The sequence below is a fragment of the Nicotiana tabacum genome, chromosome 23 (assembly GCF_000715075.1).
Source record: "Nicotiana tabacum cultivar K326 chromosome 23, ASM71507v2, whole genome shotgun sequence".
Taxonomy (NCBI): domain Eukaryota; kingdom Viridiplantae; phylum Streptophyta; class Magnoliopsida; order Solanales; family Solanaceae; genus Nicotiana; species Nicotiana tabacum.
The window spans coordinates 114,192,407-114,208,521 of NC_134102.1; the positions used below are offsets into that span (position 1 = coordinate 114,192,407).

At 36.8% G+C, this 16,115-nt stretch overlaps 1 protein-coding gene across 2 annotated transcripts; it reads right to left on the reverse strand.

Annotated features, from left to right (window-relative positions):
- Window positions 1–5,678: 5,678 nt before the first annotated feature.
- Window positions 5,679–15,476, reverse strand: LOC107798310 (uncharacterized). 2 transcript variants are annotated; one of them, XM_075246543.1, is made up of 7 exons: window positions 15,247–15,476; window positions 9,227–9,378; window positions 8,823–8,932; window positions 8,645–8,730; window positions 6,451–6,552; window positions 6,199–6,377; window positions 5,679–5,897 (listed from the first exon to the last, which is right to left on the reverse strand). In XM_075246543.1, exons 1-6 carry the CDS (start codon window positions 15,354–15,356, stop codon window positions 6,242–6,244), a joined length of 696 nt encoding a protein of 231 aa, XP_075102644.1. In that variant the 5' UTR covers window positions 15,357–15,476; the 3' UTR covers window positions 5,679–5,897; window positions 6,199–6,241. The 2 variants fall into 2 exon arrangements, with proteins under 2 accessions (XP_075102644.1, XP_075102642.1); XM_075246541.1 differs by having other exon boundaries at window positions 5,679–5,900.
- Between the last annotated feature and the right edge of the window lie 639 nt (window positions 15,477–16,115).

Below are 16,115 nucleotides of genomic sequence, written 5' to 3' on the forward strand. Positions count from 1 at the left end.
TACTTTTTCAATTTGTATCAAGTTATAACACGTATTCTTAGAACTACGTATAAATTTAACTTTATCCGTTTTTTCGCGTAAATAATAAGATGTTAAACTCAGCATCGAAAACTCAATCTTGCTTCTTCTGTTAATGGTATGGAATCTAGCTTTTTAAATATTTCTAACAAGTACGATTCTCTTTCTGGGTTCATAAGGCAAAGTATACAAATACTAGAACCAATTATCATATCTCGTCGATCTCCTGTCTCTGTTCTTCATTTCCACTCTGATCCGATCCGATCCGAACAAGAATTCAGCACGATTTTTTAATTTTTTTTGTGCTATTGTCCACGTTAGTTTCATGAATTAGGGCGACCGGCTCTGAATCGCTTAAAATTTTGTGGGTCCATCAGAAACGACCTAATGAACAATAGTCATAATTTGATTCTCCACGACCGCTCCTCGTTTTTTGGCGTTTTAGGGCCATAAAATAGGAATGTAATACGATTTTCGATTTTTCGTGTGCTAATGTCCATACGGTCTTTATGAATACGAGTGACCGACCCGAATCGTCTAAAATTTTGTGGCCCATCAAAAATGACCTAATGAACAATAGTCATTGCTTCTCCGTGACCGCTTGTTTCTCGTTTTTTGGGGCATTTTTTAACCAATTGTGACGGACTTATTACATGTGACATGCAAGAGGGGTCTAGAGTCAGACCAAATGTCAAAGTTGCTTCTGATTCCTACGTGACAGTAGCTCTGAAAGTCTTCAAACCTTATGAACAAAGACATGTTTTTTTTGTTGTTGTTCTTGGAATCAGAACGGGCCAAATAACATAGTAACTCCTCGAACAATGTCTCGTCGCAAGGAATAGCTAAGGGGCCAGAATTGTTGAAACCGTACTCTTCCTCAGCTTGAGAGAGGAGTTTCTTGAACACAGGGTGGTTCAAGTAGGTGGTGCGTACAACATATCTTTTGCAATTCGTTCCCACTGTGACTGCCACGTGTCCGGCAGGCACATCGGACTGGACACGGCGGATGAACATAGTTGCCTTCTTCTTCAACCGCCGCAGCCTTTGGCATAGCTTAACAATGTGGCAGATTTTTCTGCAGCCCGACATTTTCTACAGAAAAAATTATGTCTTTTCTTTTCTTTTTTTTTTTGTGTTGCAGTTGATGTTTTTCAGTTTTCTAATGTGTGGAAGTGTTTGGGTGAAAAAGTGGAGGTTTTCCATGCTGGGAAAGGTGTGGGTATATATAAGAATATGAGTTTGTAAGTACCCTTAGTTTGAAAGAATTCACAACTACTGCCACGCTAATAAGGTTCAATATTTGTCCATAGATTATTTAAACAACAAATGGAAATTATCTATTACTGTAACCAATTCATCCTTATGTCACAATTTAGTGAAGGAACTCGAATTTCTAAAGACAAATTTTTTAATTTTGCCCGTTAATTCGGACATAGAATTTTTAAGTTTCTTAATTTTTTTTTTATATATTTGGAAACTACGTAAAAAGTATTATAAGTCAAAATAATCAACAATTTAAAATATCTAAAAAACATAAAAAAAAAAATATGGTCAAAGAAAAATTCGTTTAACTCTCAAAATCCAAACTTCGTCATATAAATTGGGACAGAGGAAGTACAATTTTGCTTTACAAAGACTTTATTGCGTGTTTTATTATCGATTTTGTGTGTTATATTTTATGGATCTCCTATGAAAAAACATCATATAACTAAAAGAATATTTATTATATGCTGAAAAAATATTGGTACGTCATCACGGTATGAAATTAATATTACCCAATAAAATTAAGATTAGAGTTGCTGCATTCTTCACTCTCGGTTTATCTAGATTCTAGTGAAACAACAACGCCCCTTAGCTTCAAACCGAGAAGAAAAAATTAAAAGAACAAAAGAAAATAGCTAGCTATATATCTTACCACAGTAATTAAAAATAGGTGGTGCTTTCCCATTTGGCTGACTCATTTTCATGTTTTAATGATGCTTTGTAACTTTGCTATTCTTTTCTCCGTCGTTGTCTAGTTCATTAAGATTCAAAACTTAGATCTTAAAGTGTCATTATTACTGAAATTAGGAACAGATAAATCAGCTTTCAACAAATTAGGAGAACAAGCTAGCCAGTTACTTTTCACTTAAATAGGCTGTAACTAAGTTTGGAGCATGATATATAGTGCATTTTACATCAATCTAACTGTCTGTTGCTACTGTTTTGGCAAAATGAAAGGTAAAAAAGCATCTTCTATGAGGATTGGCTTTAATTTTTTAGAATGATTTAAGTAGATGCAAAAGGCCACTTTACCTACTCAGTTTTAGGTCATACACAAAGACAATATGATACGTAGATGTGAGTGAGGAATTTAAGTTTAATGAAATCAATCGAACAAAAAATATTTATATAACTAGATCAGTTATAAGTAAATATTATACTTTCTCTATTCAAATTTATGTGGCAACATTACTATTTGGGGAATCAAAGAGGTTCTTCTTTGACCACGCTTTCTTAGATATTATTAAATATTAATAATTATTTATGACTTAAAGTACTTTTTATGTAATTCCTAAAAATGTAATTTCATTTTTAAAATCTTAAAGAATTTATACGAATTCACACTGACAATTAAGTATTTTTATCCTGGTATTCCGAACCTTGTCACATAAAGTGGAAGAGGAAGAGCAGCTAATAATCTGATAATAACAATAACTAACCTGCTGCAGTACACAGGTCTACACTTAGTAAGGAAAATATGTACACTAGTATATAACTTAAACCAGTGATCTTATTTACGCTGTGTTTCAGTGGGTTCTAAAGAAACCAGCAGCTTGCCGTTTCCAGATTCAAAAAACATAAATCAAAGCACAGCTTTTGCTGGTATATTATTTGGCACAGTACTCAACCATCTTATCTTCTATTAAACCAAGCTATATATGATCATATACCCCCAGAAAAAACAAAACCAACATCATTTTTGCAGTAAAGTTATCATACTTCAAAGTGAGGAAAAAGCTGTGTAATTAAAGCAAATTTCATGTGACTTTGGATTGGTTTTGGTAATAGAATCCCAGACCGAAGTAAAAGACACCATAGAACAGCTATGGTGGTGGTCCTGTGCTTTTCTACGCACGGCCTGTCGAAAGTTGAAACTCTAAAAAACCATTCACATGTTCATTTCCTCTTTTCTTTTTCCTTTAATCTATATAAACAGCGAAAAAAATGCTTGGATAAGGCCATCAAAAATCCTCTTAACGGAGTGTGATATTGTTATTTTTGCTAAACGTATACAGAGTTTTTCATAAAATATCTCGCACCATTATGAATATATCCATACTTCTTATAATATGTTGTTTTTTTTCCTTACCAACTTTCAATGTAAGATTTTGTCTCCACATTCAATATACTTAATTTATTTGTTGAAAGGGCAACACGACTTCTCACCTTTGTCCTATCTTTAGATATATTGTTGATCGGGTGACAGTGCAATTTGGAAAGGGTATTAAGATATTCAAATATTATATATTAAATTGTGTTAACATCTTATTTAAAAACGAATATATTAATGACGCTTCTAATTAAGCACAGTAAACTGTATATTCTCTGGTGGTAGTTAGGACTTGGATCGATACCTACATGTCTTGCCCCCTTTAGTATTATATTTTTCACTTTCCATAAAAAAAAATAATGTTTCTATATGATGAACATTAACAATTGTTGGGGTTCTCAATATTTGACCAAGACCCATGTGCGAGGATGCCCTTTCTTTCTTTATCTTTAACATTCCTTAACTTAGGTGCCAAACATGAAATAAATGTTCTCCTAACCTATTATTCTAGCATAGCCCCTTCATTTTGAACAAAAATTTGAACTGAATAATAATTAGTTCACGCACTTTTCTGGTAAAACGTTTGATCACTTGAATACAAAGTCTGTATCAAAATTAAAAATTCGAAATTTACATAAGATAAGAGCAATATTACATAAATCTTGATGTTTCTATATACTCGGAATTAACATCTTCTCACGTGGTGTTCGTACCTAAATTAAAACAAACGACAACTACATTTAAAAAAAAAAAAAAAAAAAAAAACATGCATACATTTTGCAGATCGGTAGTAAATAATTTTGTAGTATTAAAGTGTGCGAAACCTCATATGATGTTCAATGAATAGCAGCTATGCATTGTTGGATTTGATTTTATATGCATCAACCACATGCATTTCAATTCTCTAATTTGAGAATTATTAAACATATCTAATTAACTTTGTTCATATGCGGTGCTAATTGTTGAATTAGGGGTACTTATGGTTCTTGTCTCAAGATTGGCCTACGCATAGATAAGATTTATCCAACAAACTTTTGTCTTTTGTCGAAATTAAACCTAGATTAGATTAAAAATGAATTGGATTACTTCTAAATCGTGATCATCTTTATTACATTGTTAATGTTAAATTCGGGCGGTGAAGAAATGACGAACTTATTGGGTATTTGCTATTTCAGTTTGAATTCGGCTTATTTCGATGTACAATTTTTTACAGGAAAAAAGAAAAGAAAAAATTATCTTTATCAAGTAAGAACAGTACTGTTGCATCAATATATATGTAAGGTGTAATTTATACCCATTGACAGTTAAACAGTTTCTATACTAAAACCATTGCCAAAGCCAAAAGATATGTCAATTAATTCGCTTTAATTATTGAAGTAACTTACGTCAGCGTAGCAACTTTAATTGATTCAATCTTTAAAATAATGTAAATTCAATAGAGCATGATTACAAGAATCAAGGAGAAAATGAATTAGAGTTCATACCAGAAAATAATTTGAATGGAAAGTCGGGAGGAAAAAAAATCTGACTATTTGCTTAATTGAGTTTACGGCTGTGACGGTCTCAAACTCTCAATTGATGTGCAATTTCTAATTTGATAATTTTGGAGTAATATGCATCTAGATATCCAGCTATTTGTGGGGAAATTTTAGAGTCTTTTTTTGGTAACTAAAATTTTAAGTCCTTAATGAAGGATGTTCAAAGAAAACGTAATGCTAAGATAACTAAATTAAGCAGTGATTGACTAATTATCATATGTCTCGCTATTCAACAACCCATACATGAGTAATAAATTCGATAGTGAACTTTCTCTGCCTAAGTATTAAATATGGTTCATTAATAAAATGTAGAGTTTGTATAAGTAATAAACTCGTATACAGTTCTCTTTTGGGCTCAAAAATTTGCGCACACAAATTAGAAGCCTCCAAAGACACTATACACAAGAAACACTACGAAATGACACTCTTGGGCTATTTGGTAGACTAAAGAATCCAGACTTCAGAGAACACGCCCTGCCCAAATGGTCGGTCTATGCAAGCGAGGGACAACACTTGTAACTTGAAGTTCTGCCCATGAGGCAAGCCGGAACAAAATTCAAGATTATCCACTTTGAGGGCTAGTTGTGTACTTAACCCCCCAAAACTGTTCGTCAAACCAGAAAAGAAAAAGAAAAAACATCCTTTTGCCACGCCAGATAATCCAAAAACCTTGAAAGAGTATAAAGAGCAGCCCACCGAGCCAAATTCAAATACACAGAAAATTTGGACATTTAATTAATGAACCAATCATCACTCATCAATTAATTGAGCAAAATTTAGAACAAGAAAATGAATGCAACAGCTATTGGCAGCATAAATTTGATCGGAAGATTACATTGATATAGATAGTGCAAATTAACATTTTATCTCCTCCTATACTATCTTTGCCCATCAAGGGCAGTGACAACAACAGACCAGTATACTTGTGGCCATCTGCAACCATATTTACCAGTCCGTTCTTCACAAACCAGAGTATATCACCTTGCATCCAAGCTGTTAACCAATTCTCCGTAGTTTTTGGCATTCATCTTCTGAGATCAAATTCAATGCATGTAAACTAGCTTGATAATTTCACGGAAATGAGAATATTTGACTGCATGAGAATTGAAGCGCTACAAAAACTTTCCATGTATGTAAATGTAGCTAAGTACAAGTATAATAAAAGAGGGGGGAGGCGCGTTATATGTCAGATCAGAACATTTTGGAGAACTATGGATGGAACTTGATTCGAGATCTGGGGAATGAGCGAAAAGATCAACAAATACAGAGAATTAAAGAGCACAATAACTGAGACATGGAAACAAAAACAAAAGAAAAGGAAATGAATACCTTATCAAAAAATTGTCTTGATGTATGCATACAATTAGCACATTCAGCTATCTCTGTTTTTAGATCTTCTCGATTTCTTGATATGATTTTCGGATTTCAATTTTTCCGAGTAGGGCACTAAGTTATCAGTCTCAAGCACTTCAACAGGCCTTTTGTTGCTTATGCTCTTTTCAGTAACACTGCAGTATCAGAACAATGTATGAGGCACAGTGATAGAATAAATAAGTGAATAAAATTATACAGCTTGCAAACCTGTCAGCTTGAGACTCTTCTGCCTTCCTCTCCAACCATTGAACACTTCCCGTGTTAGTTGGAATTAATGACCCACATACATGCAACATCTCTTCATCAAAACTGCAAAAAAAAAACACGATAGCAGGTTAAGTTATCCAGGAAAATAAAAATAGAAGGCAGAGCTGAAAGAAGAAGCAAAAAGGCAATGAAATGCATAGCATTGTAAGGATTCCTATCCAACCACAACAATAATTTCTGAACATGCAAACTCAGCAAATTATTTGTGAGGACAACAACAACCCAACAAGTTAGGGCCACTATAGCTCATTGAAAGTACACAAGAATAATTTTAAACACATACAAACCAAGTTCTCTTGGTCATGAAAGAAGATCCAGCCATGCTAGTAAAAACAAAAAACTCACAAGTGACTTCACCAGTTCACCATGCATCTAAGATAATTAGTGGAAGCAATAGAAAGAAATTTAAAAAGAAAAAGAGAAGTAACATCGATCTGGTGACAGTAACATCACTTCCAATGGAGAATCACTTCCAATGGAGAATCACTTCTACTAAAAGCCATTTCATTAAGTAATTAAATGGACACAGGGGAAGGTGTTTTCCAGGCATAGAATTACACATCATCGATAAGCATAAATTCTAACCCCATACATGAACTACACAGTTTCTGAAATGTTGCAGCAAACTCACATTTCATCGTTGTCACATTTCATGCATATGCTGCTCTTTGTTTTACATCATGAATCGGGCCTAGATGAACAAAATAATTCTTAACTATCTCTCTCCCTACCTCTGACTCTTGTTGTTTTCTTTTACGATCAAATTAATTTCCCCTTTATAGAACTTCTATGAAGAGGAAAAAGATTAAGAGTTGTTCAAACCATGAGAATTTTTTAAAGACAACCAAACTTTTTAAAATAAAATGTTAAAGACAACCAAGCAGATAAGCTTACCTTCAGTAAACAAGACAAAAGTCACCTCCAAGCTATTTCAACCAGAGACTTACATCTCAAATAAAAGAAAAATTATGTCTGCACCTTGCAAGTAATGGATTTTATTCTTTAAAATGAACATAAGAGGCTTGTCTTTAAGCTAGACTACCAATCTTCACAGAGATCGTGTAACGTAAATTCTATGAGTATTTGAAGATCACTTTGGCTCAGTTCTGATCATATAATGTAAATTCTATTTACTCATATAATTCACATTTTCATTCGACCATTAATTCATATAAGCAGCAAAGTTAAAAAACTATACTTTTGACCAATGTCCCATACAAGAGAATGAACTTAAATTGCTGGTTCACTTTTAGAAATCAAGTACAAAATCAACCTAGCACAAATATGAGGCAAAAGTCAAACTGACTCCAGTTTTTAAATAAACTGGAGTTATCTTATCTTTTCGGTAGATTTAGTCTTATGTACTTTAAAGAAGGAGCTAATGACACCTCACTGGTAATATGATACTCAAAAAGTAATGGGAAGATAAGAGAATAGAAGTTTCTCCAAAAGTGGATACATTTTTTGGACAACAGAGATCAGAGGGATAGTTAACTTGGTACATAGAAATTAAATGACTTTTTTTTTCTTTTGATAGGCGAGAAAGCAATTAGAGTACATGAAACAATAAAAGAAGCAGTTCATATATTAGATACATTATTCATATTATGGAATGGTAAAGAATCGGAATCATTAACACACTTGACATGAGAAACAAGAAACGGAACAAGCTTGAATCAGCCTTCTATCCTCTACAAAACATCTGTTTATCTCGTCTCTTGAAGGGTGACTACCTAGAATAGATTTATTCTCATGGAGAGCTACCAAATTAAATCATTTGAGCTATACATGAGATTACAGCTTTCACACCATCCTAAATGGACAATTTAAAAAGGTGTGCCATTGGATCATCCTTCATCATACTGAGACCAGATGTAACCGCTATTTGTTGCTAGAGTCTAGAAGTCCTCTGCATCCAGGATGAGCTTGATGCATAATTTAATCACAAAACATATAGAGAAGAAAGGGAAAAAAATGTGGCTCTTCCTATTGTACTCAATACTATCATTGTTAGGCATCACTTCCAAATTTAGAGTAATGCAAAGTTCTAAATTAAGGTTGAAAGTTAATTCCAAGTGTGTACATGCAGGACAAGAGTTTGAGTGCTGGAAAAAAAAAACAAAGAACATCTTACCTCTTGACTGAGAATCGTAGAGTAGTTCCAACTTCGATCCTATGTTTCTTGTCAGATCTGCTGATATAAACTTCTTTCCCATGTTTCTACGAAAAGAGAAACAAATCCAAAGACAAATCAGGTATCAGCTCAAGTTCTCAGCTCAAGTTCTCAATTCTCATCAGTTCAAAGTGCTTACAATTTTATACTGAAAATCTTCTCGAATGTCTTCATCTGCTATGAAGGCAGAAGCAAAACCAAGAACAATCATGTGAATAGACTGCTGGCCAACTTTGACGACCTCACCTTCTGAAAAGATCAAAATAAAAGAAGGATTAAAGAAACAAAGTTAGCCCAAACGAATTTACAATCTTACATCTATGACATTCCACTTTTAAATAGTTATTTATCTATCTCCGGGTGGGAGTTGAGTTTTGAGTTTCTGAAATCAAGGGAGAACAATGAAGGTGGGGAAATTATGACAAAATTTCTTTGAACTTCACCCTCCAGAAAAAAGCCTGGAAAATAACTGAACTAAAGTTTGCCAAAAAAATCATATACTGTGTTTGATCCACAAACACACATGAGAAGTTGCAGGACTACCTAATGGCATTTCTGGCTTGGGATAAAAAAGCAGCAATTTTGCTTCAAATCTGACACCAAAATAAGGGTGAATTCCTGGAAGAATCTTAGCCAAATTGCTACTAAACTTTGGTTCATAGGTCAATACCACACCATCTAAAGCTTCATTGAACCTGTAAAAAAAAAGGAACCATATAAACAAAAGTACCCAACAAATCACAAGTGGAGTTAAAGTCCAAATACACTCAAACATCAAAATCCTTAGTGATAAAAGGGAACAGAGACAAGGAAGAGAAGAAAGAATGTATTAATGCATTAAAAATTGGAGCTTTTAAACAGCAGGATTAACAGCCCAATGTAAAACAGGCAGCAAAAGGAAGGGTATCAGCTACCTCCTGAAATAAACTCAACACTTCGTCCAATTGACTGAACAAGATGAACAAATAAATGGGATACACAATCCATCTACAATCAATCATCCAATTAATCAATTAGGCATCAACCCCAAACTAATTGCAGAGATGTAATGGAACCTCTTTCCCATTTAACAAGATATAGCGCATGTCTAGTTGAGCACGTCCTAACAAAGCCAATGATTAGAGGATTTATCACACTGTGACTATTTTTACGTTGTCAGTCAACCTACCACAACACTCCTCTATACGAAGCTCACATTGACAGAGAGCAACACAAGTGTGATGAATCCATTGGACCAAGTTACTGTGGAAGAGGTTGAAGCCCAGCAAAATGAGAGTGAAGTTGGGCTTGGGTCTGTTAAAAGAAGCCAGCGTACAAAACAGCCCAACAAGCTTTTACAAGATTATGTGTTAAGTTAAAGGGAAGGAACGTACGTGTCAAGCAAAATAGTGGTTATCTGAATCTGTTATATGTGCGAGCAGTTTCAGAGTAGTGGGCAAGCAAGATGTTGTAGCAGTTTCTGATTTCTCATCCCAGTTTCTTCTGAGTCTTCTCATCCCCCTTCTGGCTATTTCTATCTTATGTCTTTATTGCAATCCTATCTTTTAATTCCTGTAATCTTCATTGTAAACATTCAGTTGTTATTAATCTACTGTTGGCTACTGCTAGTTTAAGTTGAATATTAGTTTGTTCCATTTGGTGCTTTCATTGATTCGTGCTCCATGGGTGATTCAAAGCTCAAGAATTCTGATATTCCATCTGATTCTTCCTCTGAGGTTTCTCAGTTATCGTCTCGTGTTGATACCTTGAGCCAACTTGTCCAGGAGTTCATGTCAACTGTCGCTGCTCAATCTGCGGCTATCGAGCCGGTTCGACCTCGTCCGTCTGATGTTTGTTTGTCGCCGGGTTCCAACTCTTCTACTCCACTCACTCTCAGACACAAACCAGCAACTGTGGAACTCAGTCGTTTTAATGGTTTGAATCCAGAAGCCTGGTTGTTTCAGGCAGAGCGATATTTTGAATTTTACAACATTCTTCCGGATCATCAACTCTCTTTGGCTTCGTTTTATTTGGATGGTGAAGCTCTTGACTGGTACCGCTGGATGTTTCGAAACAAACAACTAATTGATTGGCCTCATTTTACTGGGAAGATTCGTATTCGTTTGGGATCAATCACTCAGATCACCGGAGGGTCGGCTATCAAAGCTAATGCAGACCACGACTGTTGCGGACTTTCGGGCTCGCTTTGAGGCTATTGCCAATGAATCAGTCCGTTTGCCAGAGATCATGTTAGTTGAGTGCTTTATTTCGGGCCTCAAAATGGATATTCAAACTGAAGTGGCAATTCGAGGTCCCACTATATTGGAAGAGGCCATCAGATTGACCCATTTATACGAGCAAAAATTTGATATGGCCAGGGTCCAATTCGTCCTGCTTTCGCTCGGACCCAACCTCTTTTACCTAACCCCACTGGACCAACTTCAATTGTTGTCTCTAAGCCTACTGCTTCTTCATCACATTTACCAAAATTCCCTTTCAAACGATTGTCTACAACTGAACTCCAATCCAGGCGTGAGAAAGGATTATGTTACAATTGTGATGAAAAATACATCCCCAACCATAAATGCAAAGCACTTCCCCAGTTACTCCTTCTTGAAAAGTCCTCTGATTCAACAATTGAGCTACCTGAGTCATTCTCACCGGAGGATTTCCTTGCTGAAGAACTTCAGTGCTTAGAAGTTCAAGATCATTCTGCTATTTCATACCACGCACTGGCCGGTGGTAGTTCTTCTACAACTCTTCGATTCAATGGCCATGTACGGGCTCGCCGGTGCAGGTGCTTGTGGATGGTGGAAGCACACATAATTTCGTCCAAACCCGCGTGGCTAAGTTTCTCAATCTGCCTGTGGAAGCTATAAAGCCTTTTGCGGTAATGGTTGGCAGCGGTCAGCGCCTTCGATGTGAGGGCGTAGCCCGTCAAACACCAATAGTGATCCAAGGTGGTGAACTGATATTGGACCTTTATGTCTTGCCTATGCAAGGGGCGGATATTGCTTTGGGCGTTACATGGTTAGGATCACTGGGTCCAATCTTGACTGATTACTCGGCTCGTATGATGGAATTTTTTTATCAAGGCCAAAAGTTCAGCTGGCTTGGAGAACCGCAGGTTGAAGCCCAACCAGTCCAGTTACAAACATTACGACGCCTATCAGAGGTTGAGGTTGTTTCCTCTTATTTTTGTTTAATGATGATCACAACTGATGAGTCGGGACTTCCTCCTCTGCCACCGGATTTACAGTCCCTTTTGGAGGAATTTGAAGATGTATTTACCAAAGCTCAAGGTTTACCTCCAGGTCGCGCACAAGACCATGCCATTCATCGACATCCAGGTTCAGGTCCAGTTAATGTTAAACAGTACTGTTACCCATATTTTCAGAAGCAAACAATGGAGAAATTAGTTTCTGATATGCTTGCCGAGGGAATTATCCGTCCTAGCACCAGTCCATTCTCGTCCCCTGTTCTGCTGGTGCAGAAGAAGGATGGTACGTGGCGATTTTGTGTGGATTATCGGGCCTTAAATGCCATAACTGTGAAGGATAGGTTTCCCATTCCGACTATTGATGAACTTTTTGATGAATTACATGGTGCGACTCACTTCTCAAAGCTGGATTTATTATCCGGCTATCATCAAATCAGGGTTCGACCTGAGGATGTTGAGAAGACTGCATTTCGTACTCATGAAGGGCATTATGAGTTTCTAGTAATGCCGTTTGGTTTAACAAATGCACCGTCCACTTTCCAAGCTACAATGAATTCTGTTTTTCGCCCTTTCCTGCGTCGCTTTGTCTTGGTTTTCTTTGACGATATTTTGGTCTATAGTCGGACATGGAATGACCATTTGCAACACTTGACTCAAGTTTTCCTGCGGCTCCGCGAACATAAACTGGTCGCTAAGCATTCCAAATGCATGTTTGCGCAACCTCAAGTTGACTATCTTGGTCATGTGATTACTGAGCAAGGTTTGGCTGTGGACCCTACAAAAATTTCAGATATTATACAGTGGCCAACTCCTAAGGATGTTAAGGGTGTTAGAAGCTTCTTAGGCCTAGTGGGGTACTATCGTCATTTCATTCGACAATACGCCACAATTGCTAGCCCCTTAACTGATTTGTTGAGGAAGGAATCATTTTCCTGGGGTGACTCTGCCCAGCAAGCCTTTGATTGTTTGAAAAAGAAGCTTAGTTGTACCCCGGTTCTAGCTTTACCAGACTTCACTCAAGAATTTCATGTGGAAACAGATGCATCCAGAGTTGGAGTTGGAGTTGGAGCTGTCCTTTCCCAAAAGGGCCATCCTATAGCCTATTATAGTCAGAAATTGTGTCCACGAATGCAACGTGCTTCAACATATCACAGGGAAATGTATGCCATTACGCAGGCGGTGAGTAAATGGCGACAATACTTGCTGGGAAGACGATTTACCATTATCACTGACCAACAGTCACTCAAAAATCTCACTGACCAACTCATTCAAACACCGGAGCAGCAAAAATGGCTTGGGAAGTTGGTGGGGTTTGATTTTCGTATAGTTTACCGACCGGGCAAGATGAACAAAGCAGCTGATGTATTATCTAGGCCACCTGAAGGCTCCTTACTAGCCATAATAGCTAGTAAATTTGATTGGGTAGATGCAGTTTGTGAGGCTACCAAGACACACCCTGAAACGGTTGCCATCAGACAAGGCATTGATTTGAAATCTGAGAATTATGCTGACTATGTATTCCGCGAAGGCCTTTTATTCTTTAAAGGCAGATTAGTTATTCCCTCTGATTCCCCTATTCGTATTCAACTTCTGCAAGAATTTCATGATTCTCCAATAGGCGGGCATGCTGGTATAGCTAGAACCTTTCACCGTCTCTCATCAAATTTTTATTGGCACAATATGCGAAGAGATGTACGAGCTTTTGTGGTTGCCTGCCAAACCTGTCAGCAGATGAAGGACAGTAATAGAAGTCTTGCTGGCCTCTTACAGCCATTACCCATTCCAAATGTGGTTTTAGAAAAAATCGCAATGGATTTCATTACTTGTCTTCCTAGTTCTAAGGGAAAGGCCACAATAATAACAGTGGTGGATCGTTTGTCCAATATGGCCATTTCATTCCTTTGTCGGCCACTTTCACGGCCCATTCTGTTGCCGTAGCTTTCGTAGCACATGTTATTAAGCTACATGGTCCTCCGAGGGTTATAGTATCCGATCGAGATCCGAGGTTTCTCCATTCCTTTTGGAAGGAAATTAATCGACTGCAAGGAACAACCTTAGCCATGAGCACCGCTTACCACCCTCAGTCCGATGGCCAATCTGAGGCACTAAACAAATGTGTTGAGCAATATTTACGGTGCTTTATTTTCGAGAGTCCTCATGAGTGGGTGCCCAAGTTACCTTGGGCGGAATACTGGTACAACACAGCTTTTCACTCTTCTGCAGGTCTTACTCCCTTTCAGGTATTATATGGAAGGGAACCTCCTTCTGTATCTCGCTACATCTTGGGTACTACTGCAGATGATTTGGTTGAGAAATACATGCTTAGAAGGGATGAAGTGTTGACCGTGCTAAAAGAGAATCTGCAACGAGCCCAAATTTGTATGAAAACCTATGCTGATGCACACCGGACTGATCTGCAGTTGGAGGTTGGTGATTGGGCTTTTGTAAAGCTCAAACCTTACCGGCAGTTGTCCCGACTCCAAAACTGCCACAAACTAGGCAGGCGGTATTTTGGTCCTTATCGAGTGGTTAAAAGAATTGGTTATGTGGCCTATAAACTTGATCTTCCAGCTGATGCACGTATCCATCCAGTCTTCCACATATCTATGCTTAAGAAGTGCATTGGGACTCCAGCTGAACAAGTAACTCCATTAATTCCAATGTCAACAGAAGAACAGCTACCTCCGAACCTTGAGGACAAGGTTCTCATTGGGGAGGAAAGTATTGTGATGAATCCATTGGACCAAGCTACTGTGGAAGAGGTTGAAGCCCAGCAAAATGAGAGTGAAGTTGGGCTTGGGTCTGTTAGAAGAAGCCAGCATACAAAACAGCCCAACAAGCTTTTACAAGATTATGTGTTAAGTTAAAGGGAAGGAAGGCACGTGTTAAGCAAAATAGTGGTTATCTGAATCTGTTATATGTGCGAGCAGTTTCAGAGTAGTGGGCAAGCAAGATGTTGTAGCAGTTTCTGATTTCTCATCCCAGTTTCTTCTGAGTCTTCTCATCCCCCTTCTGGCTATTTCTATCTTATGTCTTTATTGCAATCCTATCTTTTAATTCCTGTAATCTTCATTGTAAACATTCAGTTGTTATTAATCTACTGTTGGCTACTGCTAGTTTAAGTTGAATATTAGTTTGTTCCAACAAGCCCTATTCAAACAAGAAAATTGAGCATCAATGAAACGTATATTACAAACCCTCTATTCAAAAATGCGCCATTAGCTAATTAACTTTACACCAACAATGCAGCATGACCAAAAATTTCCGATACCAAAAAAAAGTGATTGTTTTAAAGGTTCATCATACAGAACCTTCAATTCTCTACAACCAAAAATAGAAGTGAAAAAGGATAATGGAAGATTACTTGAAAAGAAGAGAGCTGAGTTCACGATAAACAGCGTCCATGACATTTTTGGCTTTCTGTGGATGTAAATACACTACCAAATTCGCTCTACACTCTTTCAATGCCTCCATTTTATCGATTCAAACTAATTTTTCGTGAGTAACGACAGGGTGTATAAAACGAAGTCTAGATACTGCTTAATTTTGGGGGTTTTTACATAAACCCTAGAAACCTAGCAAATTGTATGTATAGATAAAAGTTGTAATATTATAACTTTTATCCTTGAAGTTTGACAAATGACAACTTAGACCTCTTTAGTGTTTGAGAAGAAGTCCCGACCTTCTCATAAGTATAAATAAGATCCCTCTCTAACAGTATTTCATAACTAGAAAACTTTTCTTTTCTTGGAATTTTGGTTTTAAAATAAAATTTGCAAAAGATATGGACGACAGTTTTGGTTGAAGACTCTCCGTCAAATTTTTGAATCAAACGTCACTTAAATATTATTAAAGTTTAAGCTTAATAAAGACAGCTTGATCAAGTTATAGCTTAAGTTATAGCTTAAGAACTTGTGGAACAATTATTATTTACACACTAGCCTCTAAGTGATTAGTATAAATAGGGGGCATTCATTTGTAAATCACCGAGCAAAACAATCAAGTTCTCTCTAATACAAAAGCTTTCTTTGGCAATTTTCTTGTGTTCTAACATTTCCTTAATGATATTTAGTGTAGTAAGGCTGACTTGGCATAATAAGAACGTAAGCAAATTGTACAAAATCACGAGCGAGTTGTCAAGTGTCATACGTCTGCTTAGTCAAAAACTTAAGGATGTGACACTGAACTCAAAAAATGAGGGCCTTAGAATTTCATACTTCAATGAGTTAATTG